Consider the following 26,873-nt stretch of genomic DNA (forward strand, 5'->3'; position numbering starts at 1 on the left):
TAAGTGGATTGAGGACGTAAAGAAAATTAAACAAAAGCTTGAAGTTATGGAACAAGAGCGTTATCGCGGTGCGCTGGTGCGTGCGAGAGCCGAAGAGGCGGTTTTCGGTGAAACACCAACAAAACGAGCATTGGGCATGGAAAAAGCACGGGCTGAGCGCAATAGGATTGATAGAATTGAATGGGGAGGTGTCGTAGCAGATGACGAAACGCATATAAAGCAAGCTTTTGCTGAATTCTATCAGGCGCTTTTCGCAAAACACGACGTAGACATCGACACATTCAAGGGAAGTTTTCTAGGAGCGATGCCAAGATTAGATGACGAACAGAAACAGAGATTAGAGGCACCGATGACTGAATCCGAAGTGCAAACAGCAATAGGAAATTTAAACTCGGGTAAGTCGCCTGGACCAGACGGTTTAAGTGCGGCTTTCTATAAAGCCTTTAAGCAAGACATTTCCCCTTTGTTAACGGCACTCTTTAATGACGCATATGAATTAAAAGCACTACCTCCTTCCTTTGGCGTATCTTACACTGTCCTAATTCCGAAAACGGAAGATAGTGAAAAGTTAAAGCATGTTACAGCCTACAGGCCGATTTCACTTACGAACGTGGACTACAAGATATTCATGAAGGTGCTAGCAAGGCGGTTACAAAGCGTAATGAATGTGATAGTTGGTTCTCATCAGACGTGCGGCATCAATGGTCGTTCTATTGTGTCTAATATTCATAAAGCAAGATGTGTTCTTGAGTGTTGTCATATTACGAACAGTCCTGTTGCTATCCTTCAGTTAGACCTGGAAAAAGCGTTTGACTGCGTGGCACATGAACTTTTGTTTTTAATTTTGGATCACGTGAATGTCGGGTCAGTCATCAGGAAGGGAGTGGCCATGGCGTACCGAAACTGCACAACGAGATTAATACTAAATAAGAGTTTGGGGGCCCCCATAAGCGTGAAGCGTTCGGTGCGCCAAGGCTGCCCCCTAAGCCCTCTTTTGTTTGGGGTATACATAGAATCCCTGTGTTTGAGCATAATACAGAATGACGGTATTCAAGGTTTTAAGTTACAAGCGACAGAAATTAAGTTGCTGGCTTATGCGGATGACGTAGCTGTGTTTGCTACTGATTATGGGAGCATAAGGAAGGCCATTGATTGTGTTCGGCAATTTAGTCAATCGACAGGAAGTCGAGTCAACTGGGCCAAATGTATTGGCTTCTGGCATGGTGAGTGGCCAACCACTCCTGTTAACTTTGCGAATGTGTCCTGGGTAACGACCTCAGTGAAGTATTTAGGTGTCCCACTGGAATGTTATCGAGATAGCGAACCGCATTGGAAAAGGCAGCTGGAAGACACCCGTGCAAAAACTGACAAGTGGAAATGGGCTAGGTTATCTACATTTGCCAGAGCTACAGTGTGCAACTTATTCTCCATCAGCAAGTTGTGGTACGTGATGCAGGTACTGCACTGTTCGCGAGTTAACGTGCAGAAACTGCACCGCATCTTTGCAGTGTTTGTCTGGGCCTCGAGCTGGGAACGATGCAGCCGGACAAATTTGTTCAGAAGTGTAAAAGACGGAGGACTAGGGCTCGACCATCTGTTTTTGCGCCAAATTGTCAGCAGATTTTTATTCTTTCGAGACGCGAGTGACCCGTTCTTGCGCACAATCTGTCAAGTAAGGCTGGGCCATGCATTACCGGAATGGATTGTTGGAACAGATACCATTCAAGGTCGTATTTTTGGATACACCAGAGAAGTGGTTATGAGTGTTAGATTTCTAGCTGCTCGTTTTTCGCAGCAGTACCTCTCGACTGTAAGAAAGAAAACACTCTATCGGGATTTACGAGATGTTGTTCTGCCTGAACCATTGTACAGGGCCACATACCGTGGAGGCCAGGGCGGTAATGTGTTGAAGAGGGTGAAGAAAATGCAGGTACCAGCAGCAGCCAAAAGCTTCTTTTTCAGATTACACACAGAAACACTGGCCGTCAAAGCATTTATGGAGAAAAAGGGAATGCTTCTTCCTTGGGGTTCAGATTGTCTGATATGTAAGAAGCCAGAGACAATCGATCATGTATTCTTGCACTGCTGGGAAGGCGTCTACTTCTGGGACGTCTTGCAAAGAACGCTGAAGAAAGACTTGCCTCTAGACACGTATGGAATACGGTATCTCCCTCTACAGAGCGAAGAGGGAGTGCCTTATGATGCAATACTGCTGCTGGGCCTCCACGCTATTTGGCGCTCACGAATGGCTGGATACCACTGTGAACCGGATGCGAGGCCTGCACGAATTTACTTCCGCGAGAGTGTGAACTGGTTTGTTGAAATACAGAAAACGGGTGCTCACGTTCCTGAGTGGCTCTCAAGTGTAGAGCCCTTGGTGTCCTTAAAGGACTTTTAGCATGACGATGCCTGCAGCAGACGGTTGAGTGTGAGTACCACCTGAAAGGGGTACAATGTAAATTTCCTTTTGTGTTTGTGTACCGTGTCGGAGCCCGGCAATAAAAAAAAAAAGCGCCGCTGGTGTAGTGGTATCATGCAAGATTCCCATTCTTGCGACCCGGGTTCGATTCCCGGGCGACGCATATAAAAGAGGCGTATGTTATTTTTTTTTTCACCGTCTACGAATATACTTGTGTCACAGGTGTCTTTTGGCCGTCGTACTGCAGGCGGCGCACTGAGAGTATGCTTAAGAACAACGGCTGGTATGTCACACAACGTGGGGGCCGCTGGTGTAGTGTATACAAAGCATATATATTGGAACAGAAAATAGGGCGACAGGACGCTAACCGGCAGAATACAGCAAGCAGGCAGCCAGCCAGCGCGAGACACACTTCAACGTCTTCGAAGACACTTCAGCGCCACCTGAGAACACCAGGTGGCATTACTCCCCCTCCCCCAAAAAAAGAAAAAAACATAAAAGCGGGGTTGCAGTACGGGCAGTGGAAAGAGAAAAAAAACAGCACAAGCACATAAAAATGTACAAGGGAGGTGGGCGAAGGTGTCCCACGCGAAAACTAGCGGAACACTGAGCGTACCATCCATTACCGCGTGAAGTAGGGTTTCATGCGGACAACGTGCACAACCTCAGAGCGGGGTGGACGACGCTGAGGCTGCACAGTCCCGTCAGGAAGAACTTCGTAGGTCACTTCGGTGACGCGGCGCAAAACTCGGTACGGTCCAAAGTAACGGCACATCAGTTTTTCAGACAAGCCTGGGCGGCGTACCGGGTTCCACACCCAAACTTGGTCACCCGGATGGTATTCGACGTGCCGATGACGGAGGTTGTAGCGGCGCGCATACGTGCTCTGCTGCCGCTGAATGTGAATACGGGCAAGTTGACGTGCTTCCTCGGCGCGCTGCGCGAACTGCTCGGCGTCTGGCGTGAGTGGGTGGTCATCAGTGCAGCATGGAAGCATTGCATCCAGCATCGTCTGAACGTCACGTCCGTAGACCAGACGAAATGGCGTAAATCGGGTTGTCTCCTGGGTGGCCGTGTTGTAAGCGTATGTGACGTACGGGAGAATCTCGTCCCAGGTTTTGTGCTGCGAGTCTATGTACATTGCGATCATGTCGGCGATCGTTCTGTTGAGTCTCTCTGTGAGCCCGTTCGTCTGTGGGTGATAGGCAGTGGTTTTGCGATGGTTCGTGTGACTGAGCTCGAACACGTCGCTCATGAGCTGTGCCGTAAACGCCGTACCTCGATCAGTGATTACGTGGGACGGTGCGCCATGACGCAGAACGATTTGTTGCATAAAAAACTGCGCGATCGCAGATGACGTACCACGCTGCACCGCCTTAGTTTCCGCATACCTTGTTAAATAGTCGGTCGCGACTATGATCCATTTATGACCGGCCGATGACACAGGGAATGGGCCCAGAAGATTGATGCCGACTTGATCAAACGGCGTCCGAGGCGGTTCAATAGGTTGGAGCAAGCCCGCTGGCTTGAGAGGAGGCGCCTTACGACGTTGGCAATCGCGGCAGCCTCTGACGTAACGCTGGACGGCGTGAGAAAGTTTGGGCCAATAATACGCCTGGCGCACGCGTGCAAGTGTGCGGGCAAAGCCCAAGTGGCCGGAGGTCGGCTCATCGTGACAAGCAAGAAGGATATCGGCGCGGAGATCTGCCGGAACGACGAGGAGGTGCGCTCGGTCAACAGTGCTGGAGTTTTTCTTAAACAAAATGCCGTTCCGGAGACAGAAGGCCGGCAGGTTTCTAGAAAATTGTCGGGGTACGACAGAAGCTCGGCCCTCCAGATAATCAATGATAGGTCGCAGGTCTGGGTCAGCTCGCTGTCGGGTCATTAGGTCTAAGTCACTGACAACTCCAATAAAACCACTCTCGTCCTCTATGCTATCATCCGCTAACCCGACGGGTGCGCGAGAGAGTGCGTCAGCGTCTTCGTGCGTCTGGCCAGATTTGTGCACAATGGTGTAGTCGAATTCTTGGAGGCGGAGGCTCCATCGGGCTAGGCGCCCCGATGGGTCGCGAAGATTGGCAAGCCAGCACAACGAATGGTGGTCGGTAACTACTTTGAACGGGCGGCCGTAGAGGTACGGACGAAATTTCATGGTTGCCCACACAACCGCAAGGCATTCTTTTTCTGTGGTCGAATAGTTTGTTTCAGCGCGAGAAAGCGTGCGGCTTGCATACGCGATGACCCTTTCCACGCCGCCATGGTGTTGGACGAGTACGGCGCCGAGGCCGACGTTGCTCGCGTCGGTGTGGACTTCGGTTTCAGCCTCTTCATCAAAGTGCGCAAGAACAGGGGTTGTTAGCAGTCGTCTGCGCAGCTCGGCAAAAGCCTCCTGCTGCTCGGCAGCCCACATGAACTGTGTATCATTGCGCGTGAGGTGGTACAGGGGTGCGGCAATCTTTGAAAAGTCGGCGATGAAGCGGCGGTAATATGCGCACAGACCCAAAAAACGTTGCACACTTTTCTTTGTTGCAGGAACAGGAAAGTTGGCGACGGCAGCAGTTTTCTCGGAGTCGGGCTTAACGCCATCGGCACTCACGAGGTGACCGAGAAACTTCAACTCTTTGTACCCAAAGTGGCACTTCTCTGGCTTTAGCGTTAAGTCGGCCGATCGGAGGGCATCTAATACTGTCCTCAGGCGTTCAAGGTGTTCGGCAATGGTTTCGGAAAATACGACGACATCATCGAGATAACCCAAACAAGTTTGCCATTTTAGTCCAGCGAGAACGGTATCCATCATCGCTGGAAAGTTGCCGGCGCTGAACATAGCCCAAAAGGTAGCACTTTAAATTCGTACAGTCCGTCGGCTGTCACGAACGCCGTTTTTTCGCGGTCCCGCTCGTCGACCTCTATCTGCCAGTACCCACTCTTTAAATCAATGGAGGAGAAGTACTGGGCGCGACGAAGTCTGTCGAGCGAGTCGTCGATACGAGGCAGCGGGTAGACGTCTTTTTTAGTGATGTTGTTCAGTTTTCGATAATCCACGCAGAAGCGGAGTGTCCCATCCTTTTTCTTCACCAGCACGACAGGTGAAGACCAGGGGCTGCGGGAAGGTTGAATGATTCCATCTGAAAGCATCTCCTTCACCTGCGTTTGGATCGCCTCACGCTCCTTCGGTGAGATACGGTACGGCTGCTGATGGATGGGGCGGGCATCGTCGGGCGTAATGATGCGGTGCTTGAGAAGAGCCGTTTGCCGGACTTTCGACGAAGAAGCGAAACAGGCAGCGTATTCGAGTAGGAGGGCACGTAGTTCTCGCTGTTGAGTCACCGAAAGGTCCGGGCTGATGTCAAGGGATGGGCGCACAGGTCTAACAGCTTCGAACGCGAAACATTCAGAAACCTCCGCTAAGGGGTCGGCGAATGCGATGGCAGTAGCACGGAAAGGTGCCGGGGCTCGTTAGAGAAGTTAGTCACCAGGAGCTCAGAGCAGCCGTCGCGGAGATGGATGAGACTTCGCGCTGAGCAGATGCCGTGGGTGAGCAAAAGGAACAGGTTGCCCTCTGCGACCACAGTCCCTTCACGTAGTGCGTCGCAGTGAACACTCACAAAAACACTGGCGCGTGGCGGAATCCAAACGATCTCGGCGGATATTCGAAGACCGGCGCGGCGTGGACAGTCCTCGGAGTAAACATCAGCTTTCTCGGTAGAAAATGTGACAGTGCGCTTTCGGAGGTCAATAATAGCTCCATACTCTCGCAGAAAATCAACGCCAAGGATACAGTCACGGGAGCAGTCAGGTAGAACTAGGCAGCTGACAACAAATGTGGAGCTGCGAATTTGGTCTCTTGCTGTGCATAGGCCAAGCGGAGTCACGACATGTCCGCCAGCCGTGCGAATCTGCGTGCCGGACCATGGCGTCATTACTTTTTTAAGAAGCGCCGCTAGCTTTCCGCTTAAAATCGAGAAATCAGCGCCAGTGTCCACCAAAGCACTAACCTTATAGCCATCGAGAAGCACGGGTATATCTAACGAGAATCGATCTCCGAGTTCAGGTACTGCAGTCGTTGCCTTTAAATCGCGGTCGGTCGCTGTTCGCGTTGTCGGGGGGCCTTGTTTGCATCGATTGCCAGCGGCCTCGCCCCCTGAGGTCGCTCTCTTTAGTTTTCCCGGCGGGGACTTGGCGACCGTCTCTGCACCATCCAGGAGGAGCTTTGGGGCTGTGGCGAAGGTCGGCGTGGTGATGGAGACCGAGACTGCCGCTGGGGAATTGTCGCCATGCGCTGCTGGGCTACGTAGTCCTCGATCTCCCTGGGTCGTTGACCTCTTGGTGGACGGGGCATGTCGATAGGGAACCCCTGCAGCCCAAGCTGTCGATACGGGCACTGGCGATACAGATGACCGGCTTCCCCGCAGTGAAAGCAGAGACGCCGCCGATCTGGAGCACGCCACAGGTCCGTCTTCCGCTGGGGCGATCGTCGATTGTCGATGTAGTACGTGTCGGGGAGTGCAGAAAACAGCGAGCCTTGATTGGACGGAGGAAACTGCGCCGAAGAAGGCGCAGGACGTTGCAAGGCTTCAGCATACGTTGGACGACGGCACTCCGTGGGTAAAGGCGGCGGGTCAACGGACGGGAACGAAGGTCTCAAGGCTTGAACCTCTTCGCGGACGAGGCTAGCGAGAGAGCCGGCCGTCGGCAGGGGAGCACCGAAAAGCGCCTGGAGCTCTTCGCGCACAACGGAGCGGATCAGGTCGCGGAGAAGACCAGGGTTAGCCCCGAAGGCAGGAAGCGGCTCTGTAAGTGAAGCGGCGAGTACAGGCCTGTCGTAGATGGTAGACCGCCGCAAGAGCATCTTCTTCATCGCGACCGCTTCCGTGAGAAACTCAGCAACAGTCCCAGGTGGACTGCGCACGAGGCCAGCGAAAAGTTGCTCCTTAACGCCGCGCATGAGTTGGCGCACCTTTTTATCTTCGGGCATGGCCGGGTCAGCTCGCCGGAAGAGCCGAGTCATATCCTCCACGTACATGCTTACAGTCTCATTAGGCATCTGAATGCGAGACTGCAAAGCCCTTTCAGCCCGTTCTCGACGATCCGTGCTGGTGTAGGTCTCCAGCAGGCGTCGGCGGAACTCGTGCCATGATGTTAGGGCGTCTTCTCGGTTTTCGTACCAGGTACGCGCACCATCCTCGAGACTAAAGAAGACGTTTCGAAGCTTGGCGGCGTCGTCCCACTGGTTGAATGAGGCCACGCGTTCAAACTCGAGAAGCCAGTCTTCTACGTCTTCGAGCTGACTGCCGTGGAATGGTTTGGGCAGTCGCGGATTCTGCAAGGTGTGGTAGGCTGCAGCTGGTATGGCAGGTCGATGGGTGGGTGCTCTGGCAGATTCCAAAAGCCCGTGTTCGGGAGGTAGGCCTTGGTTTCTCCGGCTAGCACGGTGCACGGGGGTGTCCACTAGCGAAGGACTGGAGCCCAGGGTATCCGGAGGAGTATGAGACATATACGGGGATCTTTACCCAGCACCTCCACCAAAATATGTAACGGAAAATAGGGCGACAGGACGCTAACCGGCAGAATACAGCAAGCAGGCAGCCAGCCGGCGCGAGACACACTTCAACGTCTTCGAAGACACTTCAGCGCCACCTGAGAACACCAGGTGTAGTGTATACAAAGCATATATATACATATGTGCGTGTGTATATACACACACAAAAACAACTATTTACAGAGCACCTAGGTAGGCGCTACGTAGCAGAAACATAATAGTAACATATTGTTACGCCCAGGGTTTATTGAGACCGGGACGGAGGACTGAAAGCAGCTGGGTCCGCTTGCCGAGCACGAGACACCACTAACCTCGTTCTCCTCATCTTCGGCTTAGTCAGCAACGCCGACCATGTAGAATAGGAATAGGTAGAATAGGCCTTGTCATGGGCGTCACACTTCCCCCTACGCAGCCGAAGCCCGCTGGGCGAGTTAAGAAGCGCCGCGCGAATGGTAGGGCTTCAGCCGGGCAACGTGAGTTACTTCAGTTCGCGCTGAACGACGTCCGCTTCCCGTGAGTCGAGCTACGCGGTAATTGAGCTCGCCAAATTGCTGAATAATGACATAAGGTCCATCGTAGTGGCACAGCAGCTTCTGAGACAATCCTCGCTTTCTGATAGGCCGCCACAACAAGACCAAATCACCAGGCCTGTAAGTGACGTGACGGCGGCGGGCATCGTAGCGCGCTTTGGACCGATCTTGGGAGGCGAGAACACGAAGACGAGCAAGGCGTCGGGCTTCTTCGGCGAGACAGAGTGTCTCAGCGATGCAGGGATCTTCAGGAAGCTCGTCAGAAGATGGTAGTATGGTGTCCAGGGTGTAGCGTGGGGGCCGAGCATAGAGTAAAAAGAAGGGGCTGTAGCCAGTAGTCTCATGGCGCGCGGTATTGAACGCGTACGTTATGAACGGTAGGACGCTGTCCCAATTCTTGTGCCTTGAATCAACATACATTGACAGCATGTTGGTGATCGTGGGGTTCGTGCGCTCAGTGAGTCCATTCGTCTGGGGATGGTAAGGCGAGGAATGGCGAAAATGCGATGCACAGGAACGGAGAAGTTGCTCCACGACGTCAGCGGTGAACTGCCGACCACGGTCACTGATGATAACTTTTGGAGGTCCATGACGTAGAACTATGAATCGTAGCAGAAAAGAGGACACATGATGCGCTGTAGCTGCGGGTAGGGCTGCCGTTTCACAATAACGTGTAAGGTAATCGACACAAACCACTATCCAGCGGTTCCCATGATAGGATTTCGGAAACGGGCCAAGGAGATCTATGCCCACGTGCTCAAACGGTGCTGCAGACGGTGTCTCAGGGTGAAGCTGACCAGATGCAAGACTAGTAGGTCGCTTGTATCATTGACACTGAGTGCAGCTGGCGACGTACCGCTCAGTCGTGGCCCGCATTTTCGGCCAATAGAAGCGTGCCTGAGTACGGTGCAGCGTCCGTGCTGAACCAAGATGTCCAGATGTAGGGTCATCGTGCATGGCTTGCAAAACAGAGTTGTACAGGCTCTTCAGGACTACCAGCAGGAAGCGGTGGCCCGTAGAAGAATAGTTTTTCTTCCACAGAAGACCATCCCGCACACAAAAGTGGCTGACACTAGAAGGATCTTCAGCCGCCGCAAGGAGAGACCGTAGGGTTAAATCTTTCTGCTGTTCGGCTTTGAACGTTGCGACATCAGGAAAGGCAGGTGACACTGACGCGACGCAGTGGTCCAAAGTAGCGATGGTAGGCTCAGACTCAGGAAGGGGCAGCCTCGAAAGACAGCCCGCGTCAGCGTGACGGCGACCACTCTTGTAGACGACTGTGTAATCGAACTCTTGTAGCCGGAGAGCCCACCGTGCAAGGCGCCCGCACGGGTCACGAAGGTTAACGAGCCAGCAGAGGGCATGATGGTCGGTGACGACGGTGAACGGTCGTCCGTACAGATAGGAACGGAAACGCTGCGTGGCGAAGACGACAGCCAAGCATTCTTGCTCGGTGACTGTATAATTGCGCTCCGGCTTGCTGAGCGAGCGACTCGCATATGCAACAACGTGCTCTTTGTTGTCGCATCGCTGGACGAGAACAGCGCCGAGGCCAACACCGCTGGCGCCAGTATGAATCTCTGTGGGAGCGGAGGGATCGAAGTGGCGAAGTACAGGGTGGGATGTCAGAAGTAATTTCAGTTGGCGAAAGGCGGAGTCGCACTGAGGTGTCCACTCGAAAGCCACATCTTTCTGAAGTAGACCAGTCAGGGGGTAAGCTACGTCCGCAAAGCGATGAATAAAGCGGCGGAAGTAAGAGCATAAGCCCAAGAAGCTCCGCAGCTCTTTGACAGACTGTGGTGGCTTGAACGACTCGACAGCTGCAGTCTTGGCTGGATCAGGTCTGACGCCGTCTTTATCAACGAGATGTCCAAGCACTAACGCTTGACGCGCACCAAAGTGGCACTTTTTAGAGTTAAGCACAAGTCCAGCTTGGCGCAAACAGTCCAGGACGAGAGCTATACGGTCGTTGTGCTCACTGAACGTCTTTCCGAAAATTACAACGTCGTCGAGGTAGCACATGCATATTTCCCATTTCAAACCGCGGAGTATAGTGTCCATAAATCTCTCGAAGGTGACGGGCGCATTGCAAAGGCCAAATGGCATCACATTAAATTCATAACGGCCATCAGGCGTGATAAACGCTGTTCTTTCTTTGTCCGCGGGATGCATAGGGATTTGCCAATACCCCGACCGAAGATCAATAGAAGAGAAGTAGGAGGCTGAAAAAAGGCAGTCGATGGCATCGTCGATTCGAGGTAGGGGGTATACGTCTTTTCTCGTGACGGCATTCAGACGACGGTAATCCACGCAAAAACGCCACGACCCATCCTTCTTCTGAACAAGAATTACTGGAGCAGCCCAGGGACTCGACGACTCTTGTATAACACCCTTAGTTAACATCTCCTTCACTTGCTCATTGATCAGCTTACGTTCAGACGGGGCCACTCGGTAGGGCTTTTGCCGGATCGGATGTGAGGCGCCAGTGTCAATCCTGTGAAGGGTCCGAGACGAGGGGATGGAAGGTGGGCCACCGGGCTGTGAAAAGTCAAACATGGTGGAGTGTCGCAGAAGAATGGCCAAGAGAGCACGGCGCTCATGCGTCGAGAGCGAGTTGTCAATCATGCTGAGTAGATTGGGTTCGTCACAAAACTCTGGCGCTTCCGCGTGCATGGCGTCGGTAACCAGGGCAACGGACACTTGTGAGGCGTGGCTGCACGACGCAAGCTTCTGGCCTTCAGGCAGAACAACCGCTTCTGTAGAACAATTCACTGCCCATAAGTCAGTGCGACCGTTGGTGACGGAAACCATGGCATGAGGAACCAAAATATTCTTCTTCATGCAAGTAAGATGGTTCGGTTCCACAGTCGCATCAAACACGTCGACAGTGGTATCGGGACAGGAAACCGGTACGCATACGGCCGAAGGAGGAGGCACGACAGTATCTCGGGTAACAACGAACACACTCTCTCCACTGCAAGAGCCTTCCACAAGGCCAGTGGTAAAACATTTGCCGACGCTGAGCTCACCGGTGCGACAATCTACGATGGCGCCACACATATGCAAAAAGTCGAGCCCAAGAATGACGTCGTGCGTCGATCGGGCGAGCACCGCCATCTCCGTGCTGAACACTTCACCACTCAAAGAAACCTTAACAGTACACACTCCGATTGCAGGCAACGGTTCGCCACTCACACCACAAAACTGGACATTTTTGTCCCACCGAAACAAAACTTTGCGTCCAAGGAGAGATTTAAATGCAGCGCTCATAACGGAAACAGTAGCACCGGTATCAACTAAAGCCATGAAAGGTACACCATCCACTAGCACATTCACTTTGTTCCGCAACATAACTACAGGCAGGGGTATCAGTTCCGGCGGCAGACTTCCAGCGACCTCACCCCCATCGGTCGCGCCGACTAGTTTTCCGGCAGAGGCGAAGAGGAGCGGCGCCGGGGTGATGGAGATCGACGAGTGCGGGAAGCTGGAGGTGGAGTCACGCTTCTATCCGATGCCGGTGAACTATTCCGCATTTGTGCAGGCCATCGGTTGTCGACATCAGGCGGGCAGGACGGGCGCCGAGAAGGTACAGGTTGGTAGTCTTGCCGAGGAGGATAGCCTGAGGAGCCGTAACGCGATGGTTGGCGGCGGGGACAAAATCGTGAGATGTGACCGGGCTGACCGCAGCGGTAACACACAAGAGAGGGACCAGGAGCACGTTGAGCCGGCAAGTAGTCTTCGTGCCTAGTATTGGGCCAAATGTTCTCGTCGTATGTGGCCGGCGGATGTTGGTAAAAGCGGGGCCGGTGCTCTGGAGGCGATCGCGGTACGTTGCTCGGCCGCAGCCGTTGGGGCACCCGGTGGTCCTCAAATTCCGCTGCGTTAACTGCGGCTGGCGGAGGAGGGCGCGTGGGATACTCAGGAGGAAGCACTGAAGAATTCCGAGTGAGTTCCAGCGACCTGGCCAACTCTTCGCGCACGATCTGGCGGATCGTGGAAGCCAGATCACACGATGATGTTGTGTCTACGGCTGCCACCGCTGTCACTCCGGCCAAACGTCCGAATTTCGGTATGATGCGACGCATCTTCAAAGTCTCAAATGTGCGGCAGTGCTGGATGACGTCAGCCACAGAATCTAGACTTGCTTTGCCGATAAGAAAATTGTAAATGCCTTCTGCAAACCCTTTAAGCAGGTGGCCAACTTTATCTTCTTCTGTCATGCCAGGAGAGACGACCTTGCATAACTTTATGATTTCTTCAATGTACTTTGTACAGGTCTCTCCGGGAAGCTGAGCCCGTTGCGCAAGCGCTTGTTCAGCCCGCTTCTTCTTCGTGACAGAGTCGCCGAAACACTTCTTTAGCTCCTCTACAAAGCGGTCCCATGTCGTAAATGAATCCTCGTGGTTGTCGTACCACGTTAGAGCCGTGTCGGTCAGGGAAAAGACGTTGGCAAGTCGGGCAGAAGCGTTCCACTTATTGTAGCGGCTCACCCGTTGGTAGTGGGTAAGCCATTCATTCACGTCCTCGCTGGTTGAGCCTGCGAACGGCCGTGGCTCTCGAAAATGCTGCCATGAACTGCTGGGCACAGACCTCGGAGCGTCGCCGTCCAGGGACATCATGAGCACAGAAGGCGGCAGACCAACAATGCGACGACTCCGGCGAGGTTGCAGCAGAGGATCCGTCTTCGGGGAACCAGTATACCCGGCACCTTCCACCAAGATGTTACGCCCAGGGTTTATTGAGACCGGGACGGAGGACTGAAAGCAGCTGGGTCCGCTTGCCGAGCACGAGACACCACCAACCTCGTTCTCCTCATCTTCGGCTTAGTCAGCAACGCCGACCATGTAGAATAGGAATAGGTAGAATAGGCCTTGTCATGGGCGTCACAATATTATGACTAAAAGGCCGGTAAGGATATACAGCGCATCAAGAGAGGAAACCAATCCGGTACAAAGTCCAATTTTTTGTAAATGTCCGTTACCTGCAGCAACATTCGGCTAAAGTGTAGTGGTATCATGCAGGATTCCCATTCTTGCGACCCAGGTTCGATTCCCGGGCGGCGCATATCAAAGAGGCGTCTTTTATTTTTTTTTTCACCGTCTACGAATATACTTGTGTCACAGGTGTCTTTTGGCCATCGTACTGCCGGCGGCGCACTGAGAGTATGCTTAAGAACAACGGCTGGTATGTCACACAACGTGGGCGCCGCTGGTGTAGTGGTATCATGCAAGATTCCCATTCTTGCGACCCGGGTTCGATTCCCGGGCGGCGCATATAAAAGAGGCGTCTTTTATTTTTTTTCACCGTCTACGAATATACTTGTGTCACAGGTGTCTTTTGGCCATCGTACTCCAGGCGGCGCACTGAGAGTATGCTTAAGAACAACGGCTGGTATGTCACACAACGTGGGTGCCGCTGGTGTAGTGATTCTACTTCCGGCCGCTGTGGCGAACGGACGTGCGATCATGTGCTCCGCCGGAGCGGTATCAGCGGCCCAGCTTGGCCGTGGAAACAGGTCTGATGTATCAAGTCGACAGGATTACGAAGTTATTTTGCCCCGCCTGCCAACAGGTCGTATCGTCATGAATACGCTTTTTATGCACGCCGACGTTAGAGCAAGTCCCTACAAGGTAGAGGATTTTCGCGACGCACTTGTTCGTTTGGCACTGCTCCCCGAGGTCGTTGCCTTGGGGGCGTATCGAATGAACCACGTGTGGGCGGTCACGTTCAAGAGTGCAGAAGGAATGAAAAGCCTGCTTGCCGCCCGTGATGTGACAGTGAAAGATCGGCAGTGCATAAGTGTCGACCCCGGGAACCAGGTAGTGAGAATGAAAATTCACTGGTTGCTTTACAACGTTCAGGATGAAGATGTGCGGGAGGCCTTAGCGCCGTACGGCACAGTGACCGACGTCAGCCGGGAATTATGGCGTGTGCAAGGCGTCATGGACAAAGGTTCGTCAACGAGATCAGTGTCTTTGAAGTTGAAGCCTGGAATCACAATTGATGACCTACCACACCAACTGCGAATCGCCGGGGAGCAGGCACTGGTCGTGGTCTCTGGCAGAGCCCCGCTCTGTCTAAAGTGCCGTACTGTGGGTCATGTGCGACGTGACTGTCGAGTCCCGCGGTGCACGCACTGTCGTCGCTTTCGGCATGACGAGTGTGTCAGGACTTACGCAAATGTCACAGGGCCGATGAGAAGAGAGGACGAGTCCGAACTACTCATGGACGAGGCCGAAGCTGTAGAAGCAGCTGGAGGAGCAAGTGCGAAAGCGGACCATCTAGCCACTGCAACTAACAGTGTAGAGGAGAAGCGCAGCGAGGATGCAACGAAGGAACAGGAAGCAGTGGTCGCCGCAGAAACTACCATTGACGACCGCGGCAAAGCAGACAAGGACAATGCTGCGAAGGCGTCAACAGCAGGCGGAGACGTCGAAAAAAATGGAGCTTACTCAGACAGACACAAGCAGCGCAGCGGGAAAGAGGACGCATGAAGAGAGCGTTAGCGATGGAACGCCAGCCCCTTCAAGTGCGGGAGAGCCGCCAGCTAAAACGACGGGACAACGTCGGGCGTCCTTTCGCCCGAAGCCCAACCTGGCGCCGGATAAAAGGCCGGCACCGGTTACACCAACGCAATGACGATGGCTACAGCTCGGCTGTGGCAAGGGGGAAGAAAGACGACTGAGGAAGCCAGCGAGCATCGCGACAACGTGCAACGTCGTCACTACGCCCATGGATTTTACGCAGTAAGACTGAAGGTCACTGGATTTGTCTTTATTCTGGCTGAGCATCAAGGTGAGCACCATGCGGTTTGTCTGGGTTTATCGCATTCATGATGGCCAGCTCAGCTACGGCACTTCGTTTTGCAACTATTAACGTAAGGGGTCTAGCTGCGAGGCGACGTCAGTACCAACTGTGTCGCCTCCTTCTGGAAAATGACCTTGATGTTGTGGCAATTCAAGAAACTAAGGTGGAAAGCGAAGAGCAAACGAACCACATGGTCGAACCCTTCAGGAGCCGATACAACGTGTGTGTTTGCCTCTCTGTTGGCACTTCGGGTGGATGTGTGCTTTTAATTGGAAACTCGATAGGTGCTACAGAATAATCGGTAATTGTTTGTAATACCGGTCGTTTTGTTCTGTGCGATTTTTCTTTATGTAATTTACAGTGGCGTGTAATCTGTGTGTACGCACCAAACAAGGACAATGAACGCAGTGCCTTTTTTAACATGGTGGAACCGTATCTCAGCACTCAGCGATACACAGTCCTGATGGGAGACTTTAACTGTGTGTGTTCCCCAGAAGATCGAGTATCTAATACGCCCAACCGTGATCAAAGCGCAGGGCGCCTGACGGCTATTGCCCCAGAAAAAAATCTTGAGGATAAAGGCAGCATTTTGTCCGACGGTAGGAGACCACAGTATACACATTTTCAAGGAGCAAGTCACGCTAGACTTGATAGAGCATACGTTTCCACAAGCCTTGTGTCATTGAGCAATAATTATCAAGTTAAGAGTGTCAGTTTCAGTGACCATAGGATAGTGATGTTTACCGTTGGAACGAAACGGAAGCAATCTCGGTTTAATTGGGACCTGTGGAAATTTAACATAAAGCTTCTAGAGGATGAAACTTTTCAGAAGGTAATTACGAACAAAATGGATAGTTTACTTTCAGTGGCGAAAGGCAACGTCATAAGAGTATGGGAACTGTTTAAAGTAGAAATCAAAATGAGCGCCATAGGACGAGCTAGCGAGCTTCACCATGAACAAAATGAAGAGGAAAAGTGTTGCAACATCGTCTTGATGTGGTCATGGCACTGGAAAGTGCAGAGCCAGGGAAGTTCACGAAAGATGCTCGGGAAATCAAAAGCAAGCTAGAAGTAATTGATAAAGAAAGATACAAGGGGGTGGCCATACGGGAACGCGCAGAAAGACTGTGGTTGGGGGAAGCGCCGACAAAGCGAGCAATCAGTGATGAAAAGAGGCACGCTACGAAAAACGAGATAAAAGAAATTGAGTTCGGGAATGAAATCGTGCGCGATAGTAAGGCTATTCAATGCGCTTTCGAAGAATATTATCACGAATTACTGGGACACGAGACAAGCGTGGAAGACGGCTTTGCAAGCGAGTTCCTGCCACTGATGCCGGTATTAGACGACGATGAAAAACAGAGACTCGAGGCACCGATAAGCGTAGCTGAAGAAAAAGCGAGCTATTGACGAGTTAAGCCCTGGAAAATCGCCTGGACCGGATGGTCTTGGTGCAGGGTTTATAAAGCGTACAAGAACATCTTAGCTCATATTTTATGCCAGGCAATGACGAAAGCGGTATGCTGCCTCCATCTTTACGTAAAACTCACATTGTTTTGATACCGAAAAGTGACGATCCAATGAAGCGTGTGTCAGTGAAAAGTTACCGTCCTATAAGTCTCACAAATGTGGACTATAAGATTTTTATGAAGGTCCTGGCGAGTAGGATGCAGAATGTGATAAAATTGATTGTAGGTCCGCATCAAACATGCGGAATTAAGGGCCGCACCATACAGACTAACATACACGTAGCAAGAAGCGTTCAAGAATGTTGTGATGCATATGATGGGCGGGTGGCCATGTTACAACTTGACCTCGAAAAGGCATTTGACCGTGTGGTGCACACTGTTCTCTTTTCGATACTAAAGCATGTGAAAGTGGGCCGAGTGCTCCTTCGAGGTGTGGAAATGGCGTATGCGGGCTGCAACGCGGCCATCATTGTCAATAAGGAACTGACTGAGAGTTTCACTGTTCGATCGTCAGTAAGACAAGGTTGTCCTTTGTCCCCTTTATTATTTGCTCTGTACCTAGAACCCTTTTGTCTCAAGATAATGTGCAATGAAAGGGTAAAGGGATTTCAGTTCTTATCAAATGAAGTCATGGTGCTGGCTTACGCTGATGATGTCGCTGTATTTTGCAGCGATAAGGAAAGTGTGTCAGAGGCGGTGAAAGACGCGAAACGGTTTTGTAAATTGTCAGGAAGCCTGATTAACTGGAACAAGTGTTTCGGTTACTGGCATGGTAACTGGGACAGAGCGCCTGCGAGCTTTGAAAATGTTGAGTGGACAACAACACCATCAAAGTATTTAGGAGTGCCGCTAGAGCATTATCGGGAACCTGAAGACTACTGGCGGGAAGAAACCCAGCGTTCTCGTACAAATACGGACAAGTGGGGCGGCCGAGACTTTTCCATTTTCGGCCGTGCCACTGTACGCAACCTGTTTGTTGTGGCGAAAGTATGGTACGTCCTTCAAGTATTATGCATGGCACGGACGAGCGTCCAGAAGATGCATAGAGTCTTTGCGGTGTTTATTTGGGGGTCGGGATGGGAGCGAACAAGTCGCACAAACCTGTTTCGTCCTGTGGGAAGTGGCGGGCTGGGACTGGCACATTTGTTCTTAAGGCAAGTAATTTCGAGGTTTGTCTTTCTTAGGGACCAAACGGATGGGTTTTTGCGATCTGTTATGCAAGTGAGGCTGAAGGACGCTTTGCCAGAATTTATTGTGTCTTCCAGCAATGTTAAAAGTGCAAGACTGCGAGGTTTTCTCTGGGAAGTCGTCCGTGCTTTTCAAATGCTTAAAGTTCGGTTTTCAATGGAATACCTAGCCGCTGTTCCACGGAAAAAATTATATAAAGATCTTGTCGATGTTTGGTTACCTGTACCTATCTACTGCTCCATATACTGTGTAGGCTCAGAAGGAAATGTCCTTAAAAGGGTAAAGAAGATGCCGGTTAGGCCAGCACTGAAAACCTTTTTCTTCCAGTTACACACAGGGACACTGCCAGTGAAGCCATGGCTCCAGGAGAAAGGGATATTTGTCCCGTGGTCCGTAAATTGCATAATATGTAGGAAACCGGAGACAATCGAGCATATGTTTCTTGACTGTACTGATGCAGTTTTCCACTGGGAAATTCTTCAGCGGACGCTCAGCAAGCAGCTACCTGTTACCCCCTATGGTATTCGTTTCCTTCCTGTAGAAAATGAGGTCCCATATGATATGTTCATGGCTCTGAGCCTGCACAGTATATGGAAAAACCGCATGGCTTTCAGACATGCTGATCAAATTGTGAAATCTGTCAGAGAGTACTTCATTGAGAGTATGTTGCATTTAAGAGAAGTATTGAAGACCCAGAAGGAGCAGCCAGAGTGGATGCCAGTGCGGGATCATCTTGCAGCACTTAAGCGCTTTTAATTGAATACCGTCAGCTGAATAGAGCATCACTGGCGGATTTTATCTGTTTTGGAATGTGAATGTTATGTTGAAATTTTGTTATGTGCTAAGCAGGCAATAAAGGAAAAAAAAAGCGCCGCTGGTGTAGTGGTATCATGCAAGATTCCCATTCTTGCGACCCGGGTTCGATTCCCGGGCGGCGCATATAAAAGAGGCGTCTTTTATTTATTTTTTTAACCGTCTACGAATATACTTGTGTCACAGGCGTCTTTTGGCCATCGTACTGCAGGCGGCGCACTGAAAGTATGCTTAAGAACAACGGCTGGTATGTCACACAACGTGGGCGCCGCTGGTGTAGTGGATTCTACTTCCGGACGCAGAAGCGAACGGACGTGTCTCGATGGGCTCCGTCGGAGCGGTTTCAGCGGCCCAGTCGGGCCGCGGTAACAGGATTTCGGACACTGCTGACCAGGATTATCAAGTGATACTGCCGCAACTGCCATCAGGTCAGATTGTTTTGAACACAGTTTTTTTGCACGGCGATGTGAGAGCGCGGCCTTTCCGCGTCGAAGATTTCAGAGACGCCCTTGCTAATCTGGGAGCACTCCCAGATGTTATCGCCCTGGGGGCGTACCAAATGAACCATGTATGGGCGGTAACTTTCAAGACAGCGGAAGCGGTGAAGAGCATGCTCGCTAAAGGCGACATGCTAGTGAAGGAGCGTCGGTGTCTGGTTATAAACCCGAACAACCAAGACGTCAGGCTCAAGCTTCACTGGCTCCTTCATGGAGTCAGCGACGATGATGTGCGGGCTGCGCTGGCAAATTATGGCAAGGTAACCGAAGTGACCAGGGAGAAGTGGTGTATCTACGGCATTACCGACAGGTTGTCGACGACGCGCCTCGTCGCCCTGAAGTTGAAGGCCGGTGTCAGTGTGGAAGACCTGCCCCATCAGGTGCGTGTGGGCGGTGAGCTGGTCTTAGTTGTGGTACCGAACTGGGCACCCTTGTGTTTGCGCTGCAACAGTAAGGGCCATATACGGCGTGATTGCAAAGTCCCGCGCTGTTCCCGATGCCGGCGCTTTGGTCACAACGATACGGACTGCGTTAAAACCTACGCAACCATCACCGGTCAGCCGAAAAAGAACGATGTGACCGAGCTCGTTATGGATGATGAAGACGCTGAAGATGCTTCCGGAGGGGCTGGGAATGTGCCCGTGCAGTCTCCAACGGGCGACAAGGCTGAAGCCGCCGAGGACACTCAAGGCGCCGCCAGCAAAGGCGACCAACAAGATCAAGGCAACACCACCCCCTCGGGGGAGGGGACTGCGAAGGAAGACTCCGGCAAGGAGTTGGAAGTAGTGTCAACGGGGGGCTGGTGGGATGGTGAGCAAACCATGGACAGCACAAGTTCAGTGCCAGGAAAAAGAGTGCACGAGGAAACAGTCGTCGCGGGCGACAACGCCGACGTGGAACCGCCTCCCAAGACGTCTTCTACTCGGCGGCCGAGTTTCAAGCCCAAGCCGAACATTCCGCCCGACCGCAGAGGGGGCGGCACGGAGCCCTCGTAGCAGCGTGGGCCAGTCTTGTTCCTGCCCACGAAACTGCAATTAGCGTGCATCATGGACCTGTATCAAGGGCCAAAACAACGACGAGGGCTACTATCTTGCTGCGGGGGCGGAAAAGTCGAGTGCCGCGGTTTTCAACGCCAGTGCCGTACCTCAGATTGTCGAGGTAAGCCCCGTGCGGTCCTTGTGTCCTAGCGTAAATATGGCAGCAAACTTTAAAAAATCCCTCCGTGTAGCGACATTGAATGTTCGGGGCTTGGCAAGTAGGCGAAGGCAGTGCCAGGTTAGTAGGCTACTTATCGAAAACGAGCTGGACATCGTTGATGTCCAAGAAACGAAAGTCAGCAGCGAGGACCAAACGGACCGCATGGTGCAGCCCTTTAGAACTCATTTCAATGTTTGTATAGCTCATGCGGTTGGAACATCGGCGGGATGCGCGCTCTTTGTACGTAACAGTATTGGGATTTTGGAGGAACAAGTCATTGTTTGCGAAAGTGGCCGTTTTGTTATCCTGGATTTCACATTATGTGATTTATTGTGGCGTGTTGTGTGTCTTTATGCGCCTAACGAAGAAACCGACCGCAGAATTTTTTTTGAAAACCTCGAGCAGTATTTGAAAACAGAGCGACATGTTATATTTATGGGAGACTTCAATTGTGTTCGCAGGCCAGAGGACCGAGCTAAAGTCCGTACTCTAAAGGATCAAAGTGTGCAGGTTCTGGATGAGCTCGTAGAGGAGTACGACTTAATAGATGTTGGCTGCATGTTATCATCCGGCAGTCAGGCACAGTTTACTCTTTTCCAGGGTGAAAGCCATGCCAGGCTCGATCGCATATACATATCGGTGCATCTGGCGCCACTCTGCGAAAACTACGAAGTCATTCCAGTATCCTTCTCTGATCACTGCATGGTTTCCTTTACTTCAGGATCAAAATTAAAGGAGGTGAGATTTAATTGGGATTTATGGAAATTTAATGCCAAACTTCTTGACGACAACAGCTTCGTTTGCGAGGTAAATAATTTACTGAAGTCATTGCATGTGTCTGGAGCCGAAAGCTGGTTGGAAAGGTGGGAAAGTTTCAAAAATGACTTAAAAATGAAAGCTATTGAGAGAGCAAGCATACTAAGACGCGAAGAAAAACACAAAGAAAAGGAATTGCACAGCCAGTTGAAACTATTGCTGAACATAGAATCTGCGCAGCCTGGTTTATGCATGAACCAGATAAAGGAAGTTAAAAGAAAGCTAGAGCAGGCCAATGAAGATTAGTACCGAGGGGCCGTTGTGCGGGCACGCACTGAGCGATTATGGATGGGTGAGGCGCCCACTAAGCGGTCACTGAGCGATGAAAAGAGCTATGCCTCGAAAAAAGAAATACAAAAAATAATGTACAGAAATGAAGAAACCACTGATCCAGAGAAGATAAAACGCACCTTTTTTGAGCAATATCAAGCTTTGCTAGGACAGGAGCAAGTGAAGAAGGACGGTTTTGAACGTGACTATTTACGATTAATGCCCAAATTAGATGACAGTGAGAAGGAAAGACTTGAAGCTCCAATCAGTATAACAGAAATAGAGAAAGCAATTGACCAGTTAAATGCCGGGAAGTCCCCTGGGCCCGACGGCCTGGGTGCAGCTTTCTATAAAGCTTTTAAAGATGAACTAAGTCAGGTACTGCATAGAGTAATCGAAGAAGCCTATGAAACAAAACGATTGCCGTCATCTTTCAAAGCTGCCCACGTTGTATTGATTCCGAAGTATGAGGACTCAGCAAGGCTGCTTTTGGTGGGGTCTTATCGGCCGATAAGCCTCACCAATGTAGATTACAAAATGCTTATGAAAGTTTTAGCGAGAAGGACACAGAGCGTCATTAAAGACCTAGTGGGACCACATCAAACTTGTGGAATACAAGTACGAAGTATTACGACCAATATACATGTGGCGAGAAGTGTTTTGGAGTGTTGCGATACTTTTGATGGACGAGTTGCGATGATGCAGCTCGACCTAGCAAAAGCTTTTGATCGAGTGTGCCATGAAGTGCTTTTTAATCTCCTAGAATTTGTGAACATAGGAAGTGTTATTACAAAGGGAGTCAAAATGGCTTACTCTGATTGTGCAGTGCGAATTATTATAAATAAGAATCTCACCGAAAGAGTGCCAGTGAAATCGTCTGTGAGGCTGGGCTGTCCATTATCCCCGTTGCTTTTTGCTTTATACCTAGAGCCGTTATGCTTGAGCATGATACAGAACGAAAGGATACGCGGTTTCGCGCTGGAAGCAACGGAGGTAAAAATGCTTGCGTACGCAGATGATGTTGCTATTTTTTGTAGAGACAAAGAAAGCGTTCAAGAAACTCTTAGAGTGGCGGCTGATTTATGCGCTAAAACGGGATGCCGTGTGAACTGGGAGAAATCATCTGGATTCTGGCACGGGGAGTGGGATCAAAAGCCTGAAGTGTTTGCCAATGTGCGATGGACAGCGCTGCCCTCAAAGTACTTGGGTGTACCACTTGACCAATACAATGACACTGAGGAATACTGGAATAGGTAAATAGAGAATCTCAGAAGGAAAACGCAAGCATGGAACGGCCGGAACCTATCTATGTTCACATGAGCAACTGTTTGCAACCTTTTCTTGGTTGCAAAAGTGTGGTATGTCTTGCAGGTATTGTTCATGTCACGCGTAACCATACAAAAAATATATCGAATATTTGCTGTTTTCGTGTGGGGAAGCACATGGGAACGTACGAGTCGGACAAATCTGTTTCTTTCGGTTCGAAAAGGGGGAGTGGGGCTTGTGCATTTGTTTATCAGACAGATTGTGTCGCGTTTTATTTTTCTGTAAGACCAGAATGATCCCTTTTTGTGTACTTTTGTGCAAGTGCGCCTGCGCAATGCTTTGCCTGAGTTTTTGGTGTCCTGTTCTGATAAAAGAACGACAGCCGTAAGAGGATTTTGGCGCGAAGTTGTCACTGCTTTTAACATGCTGAAAGTGCGCTTTTCTTTAGATTATTTAAGTTATGTGTCGAGAAAGAAACTATAAAGATTTGTTGGATGTCATGCTGCCTGCACCAGTGTATCGACAGCTTGGCTGCGGAGGCCCAGGGCAAGATGTTCTGAAAAGGGTGAAACGTATGCCAGTAAATCCTAACGTGAAAAGTTTTTTCTTCAAACTCCATACTAACACTCTGCCAGTTAAAACATGGCTAGAACAAAAGGGCATTTTTGTGCCATGGACGGTTAACTGTATGCTCTGCAAAAAGCCTGAGACAGTCAAGCATGTGTTTATAGAATGTTGGGATCCGGTATTCCATTGGGACATTCTACAAAGAACAATAAAGAAAGACCTGCCAATCACGCCGTACGGAATCCGGTTCTTAGCGGTAGACGATGACCGAGATGTTCCTTATGATCTCATCATGCTACTGGGCCTCCACAGCATATGGAAAACCAGGATGTCAGTGAGAAATGCCGATGTAAACATTCGACCTGTGAGAGAAAATTTCATTGAAAGTGTTGCGCATGTGCGGGAATGCTACCAAGCCCAATCGGAGCTACCCGAATGGCTTGGCGTGCTGGATGAGCTTGCAGCCCTCAAGAAGTTTTAAACAACCACGTTTACCGTAGGCAGGTTCACGTGTTTTAGCGGTTTGTTTGTGTGTTTGTTTGTTATCGTTGTCAAAACAGGCAATAAAAAAAAGCGCCGCTGGTGTAGTGGTATCATGCAAGATTCCCATTCTTGCGACCTGGGTTCGATTCCCGGGCGGCGCATGTGAAAGAGGCGTCTTTTATTTTTTTTCACCATCTACGAATATACTTGTGTCACAGGTGTCTTTTGGCCATCGTACTGCAGGCGGCGCACTGAGAGTATGCTTCAGAACAACGGCTGGTATGTCACACAACGTGGGCGCCGCTGTTGTAGTGGTATCATGCAAGATTCCCATTCTTGCGACCCGGGTTCGGTTCCAGGGCGGCGCATATAAAAGAGGCGTATTTTATTTTTTTTTCCACCGTCTACGAATATACTTGCGTCACAGGTGTCTTTGGCCATCGTACTGCAAGCGGCGCTCTTACAGTATGCTTGAGAACAGCGGGTGGTTGAGCTTTGTTTATTAGGAATTCTCTGGGGATTGTCGAACAAAATTTAACTGCGTGTCAATCTGGCCGTTTGCTTGTAGTTGATTTTCTTTATTGCAATTTGCTATGGAAGATCATATGTGTGTATGCCCCTAAGAAAGAGAACGAGCGCGTGGAATTTTTTGAGCGTCTTGAACAATATGTGCGCTGTTAGCGGTTTATTGTGCTTTTGAGTGATTTTAACTGCGTATTGTTACGGGACGGCGGGCCCGCTTGAAGAAGGCACACAGGAACGCAGGAGACCCGGACACAACCGGCCGCGGCGATTCTCTCTCGTTCTCTCTGTCTCGCGCTCGCCCCGCGCCTCTTCTTTATTCGTATAGCGCAGCGCGCTCCTGGTCAGCGTAGGTCGTATGCCGTAACCGTATGTAAAGCAGAAGACAGAATTACAAAAAGACTTGTCCGTGACAAAAGTGCAGAATCTTTGAATTCGCTTGTACAAGAAAATGGTTTATGTGATGTTGCTGAAGTTCTTTCGGTACCACCGCACTTTACACACTTTCAGGGTGAAAGTCACACGAGATTGGACAGAGCGTATGTGTCGCTTGATCTTTTTTTGTGTGTGTGAAACACCTACGAGGTGAAATACATGTCGTTTACCGACCACAGCTTAGTTACGTTTACCCTGGGGAAAAAAGAAAAGAAATCTCGATTTTCGTGGTACCTTCGGAAGTTTAACGCACAGCTCCTCAATGATGCACGTTTTGGTAACAAAGTTAATGAATTTATTAAAATATTGCTAACAGCAGAGTCTGGGAAGTGGTTAATTAGGCGGGAAGATTTCAAACAGCAAGTGAAAATAAACGCTGTTGAAAGATCAAGCATTATATGCCACGATAAACATGTTAAAGAAAAAGAACTACAATGCCAACTTGACTTGCGCGTCAGCCTGGAAAGTTCCCAGCCGGGAAGGTATAGGAAAGAAATAAGAGAAACAAAAAGCAAACTTGAGATTATCGAAAAAAAAAACTAGTATACAGCTGCCGTGATACGGGCGAGGGCTGAACGTCTGTGGCTTGACCAAGTGCCTACTAAACGCTCGCTTAGTGACGAAAAGAAGTACGCAACTCAAAATCATCATCATCATCATCAGCCTGACTATGCCCACTGCAGGGCAAAGGCCTCTCCCATGTCTCTCTAATTAGCCCTGTCCTTCGCCAGCCGCGGCCACCATATTCCCGCAAATTTCTGAATCTCATCCGCCCACCTAATTTTGTGCCGCCCCTTGCTACGCTTGCCTTCTCTTGGAATCCACTCCGTTACCCTTAAGGACCAGCGGTTATCTTGCCTTCGCATTACATGCCCTGCCCAAGCCCACTTATTCCTCTTGACTTCGACTAGGATGTCATTAACCCGTGTTTGTTCTCTCACCCAGTCCGCCCGCTTCCGATCTCTTAACGTTACACCTATCATTTTTCTTTCCATAGCTCGCTGGGTTGTCCTTAACTTAAGCTTAACCCTCTTTGTTAGCCTCCACGTTTCTGCCCCTTAGGTGAGTACCGGTAAGATACACCGAAATAAAGCAAATCAGGTACAGAAACGAGGTAACGAATGATAGCAAAGTGATTCAGTTAGCTTTTGTTGAGCAGTATCAATCAGCATAAGTGGGAAGCGCAATCGAAGAGTTGAGTGCCGGAAATTCTCCTGGTCCTGACGGCCTAGGCAGTGATTTTTATAAGAGTTTCAAAGAAGAGCTCACCCAAGCTCTCCAGTGCTTCTTCACCGAAGTTTATGAAACAAAGAAAATGCCACCGTCATTTAAAACAGCACACGTGGTTTTAGTACCCAATTGTGAGGACCCGGCTAAACTGCTTACTGTTGGGGCTTATCGGTCAATAAGGCTTACCAACGTTGAGTATAAAGTGTTTATGAATATTCTGGCCAATAGACTGCAAAAGGTTATAAAGGACCTCGTAGGGCCGCACCAAGCGTGCGGTATTAAAGGTTGCACCATTGGAACGAATGTGCACATTGCTAGAACTTTTCTTGAATGTTGCGATGCGTTCGTAGGCCGAGTTGCCTTGATGAAACTTGACCTGGCGAATGCCTTCGATCGCGTGTCCCACAAAATTCTTCACGCCATTCTAGAATATGCCAACGTCGGCTCTATGATATTACAAGGTGTACAGATGGCGTACGAAAACTGTGTTACGCGTATTATAGTCAACAAACACCTTACGGAACCTGTGCCCCTCTGTTCCTCGGTGAGGCAGGGCTGCCCTCTGCTCTTTGCGATCTACGAGGTTTGTTAGAAAAGTATCCGACCTTTTGCCAAAGAAAAAAAACTGGCATAACTGGAGCGTTGGAAAACTAATCACCTTCAAAGTAGTCTCCTTGGGACTCCACATACTTCTCCCAGTGGTGCTGCCATTGTTGGAAGTATTCCGAAAAGGCCCCTTTCGGAATGGAGTTTAGCTCAGCTGTCGTTGCAGCCATAATGTCTTCTCTTGTCTGAAATCGCGCTCCTTTCAATAGCCTCTTGATT

At 50.5% G+C, this 26,873-nt stretch overlaps 4 protein-coding genes, 4 non-coding genes and 1 pseudogene across 8 annotated transcripts; 7 read left to right on the forward strand and 2 right to left on the reverse strand.

The window, feature by feature from the left end:
* Positions 1-849: 849 nt before the first annotated feature.
* LOC149338614 (uncharacterized) lies at positions 850-7,913 on the reverse strand. Its single transcript, XM_089550763.1, has 2 exons — positions 6,615-7,913; positions 850-903 (listed from the first exon to the last, which is right to left on the reverse strand). The coding sequence occupies exons 1-2, from the start codon at positions 7,911-7,913 to the stop codon at positions 850-852; spliced, it is 1,353 nt and encodes a 450-aa protein (XP_089406889.1).
* Positions 2,512-2,582, forward strand: TRNAG-CCC (transfer RNA glycine (anticodon CCC)). The gene has a single exon. It is a non-coding gene; the product is annotated as a tRNA-Gly (tRNA).
* Positions 7,914-11,513: 3,600 nt separating the features above from the next.
* Positions 11,514-13,104, reverse strand: LOC149338616 (uncharacterized). Its single transcript, XM_089550765.1, has 2 exons — positions 12,095-13,104; positions 11,514-11,529 (listed from the first exon to the last, which is right to left on the reverse strand). Exons 1-2 carry the CDS (start codon positions 13,102-13,104, stop codon positions 11,514-11,516), a joined length of 1,026 nt encoding a protein of 341 aa, XP_089406891.1.
* Positions 13,105-13,690: 586 nt separating this feature from the next.
* TRNAG-CCC (transfer RNA glycine (anticodon CCC)) lies at positions 13,691-13,761 on the forward strand. Its single transcript has one exon. It is a non-coding gene; the product is annotated as a tRNA-Gly (tRNA).
* A 192-nt stretch (positions 13,762-13,953) lies between these two features.
* On the forward strand, positions 13,954-14,982 carry LOC149338618 (uncharacterized). Its single transcript, XM_089550766.1, has one exon. The coding sequence runs from the start codon at positions 13,954-13,956 to the stop codon at positions 14,980-14,982; it is 1,029 nt and encodes a 342-aa protein (XP_089406892.1).
* A 3,838-nt stretch (positions 14,983-18,820) lies between these two features.
* On the forward strand, positions 18,821-18,891 carry TRNAG-CCC (transfer RNA glycine (anticodon CCC)). The gene has a single exon. It is a non-coding gene; the product is annotated as a tRNA-Gly (tRNA).
* Positions 18,892-19,087: 196 nt separating this feature from the next.
* LOC149338620 (uncharacterized) lies at positions 19,088-20,257 on the forward strand. The gene has a single exon (XM_089550767.1). The coding sequence runs from the start codon at positions 19,088-19,090 to the stop codon at positions 20,255-20,257; it is 1,170 nt and encodes a 389-aa protein (XP_089406893.1).
* A 2,596-nt stretch (positions 20,258-22,853) lies between these two features.
* On the forward strand, positions 22,854-23,859 carry LOC149338621 (uncharacterized; annotated as a pseudogene).
* A 92-nt stretch (positions 23,860-23,951) lies between these two features.
* On the forward strand, positions 23,952-24,022 carry TRNAG-CCC (transfer RNA glycine (anticodon CCC)). The gene has a single exon. It is a non-coding gene; the product is annotated as a tRNA-Gly (tRNA).
* The last annotated feature ends 2,851 nt before the right edge of the window (positions 24,023-26,873 follow it).

Source organism: Amblyomma mixtum, chromosome 6 (assembly GCF_055824585.1).
Source record: "Amblyomma mixtum isolate Tamu chromosome 6, ASM5582458v1, whole genome shotgun sequence".
NCBI lineage: Eukaryota > Metazoa > Arthropoda > Arachnida > Ixodida > Ixodidae > Amblyomma > Amblyomma mixtum.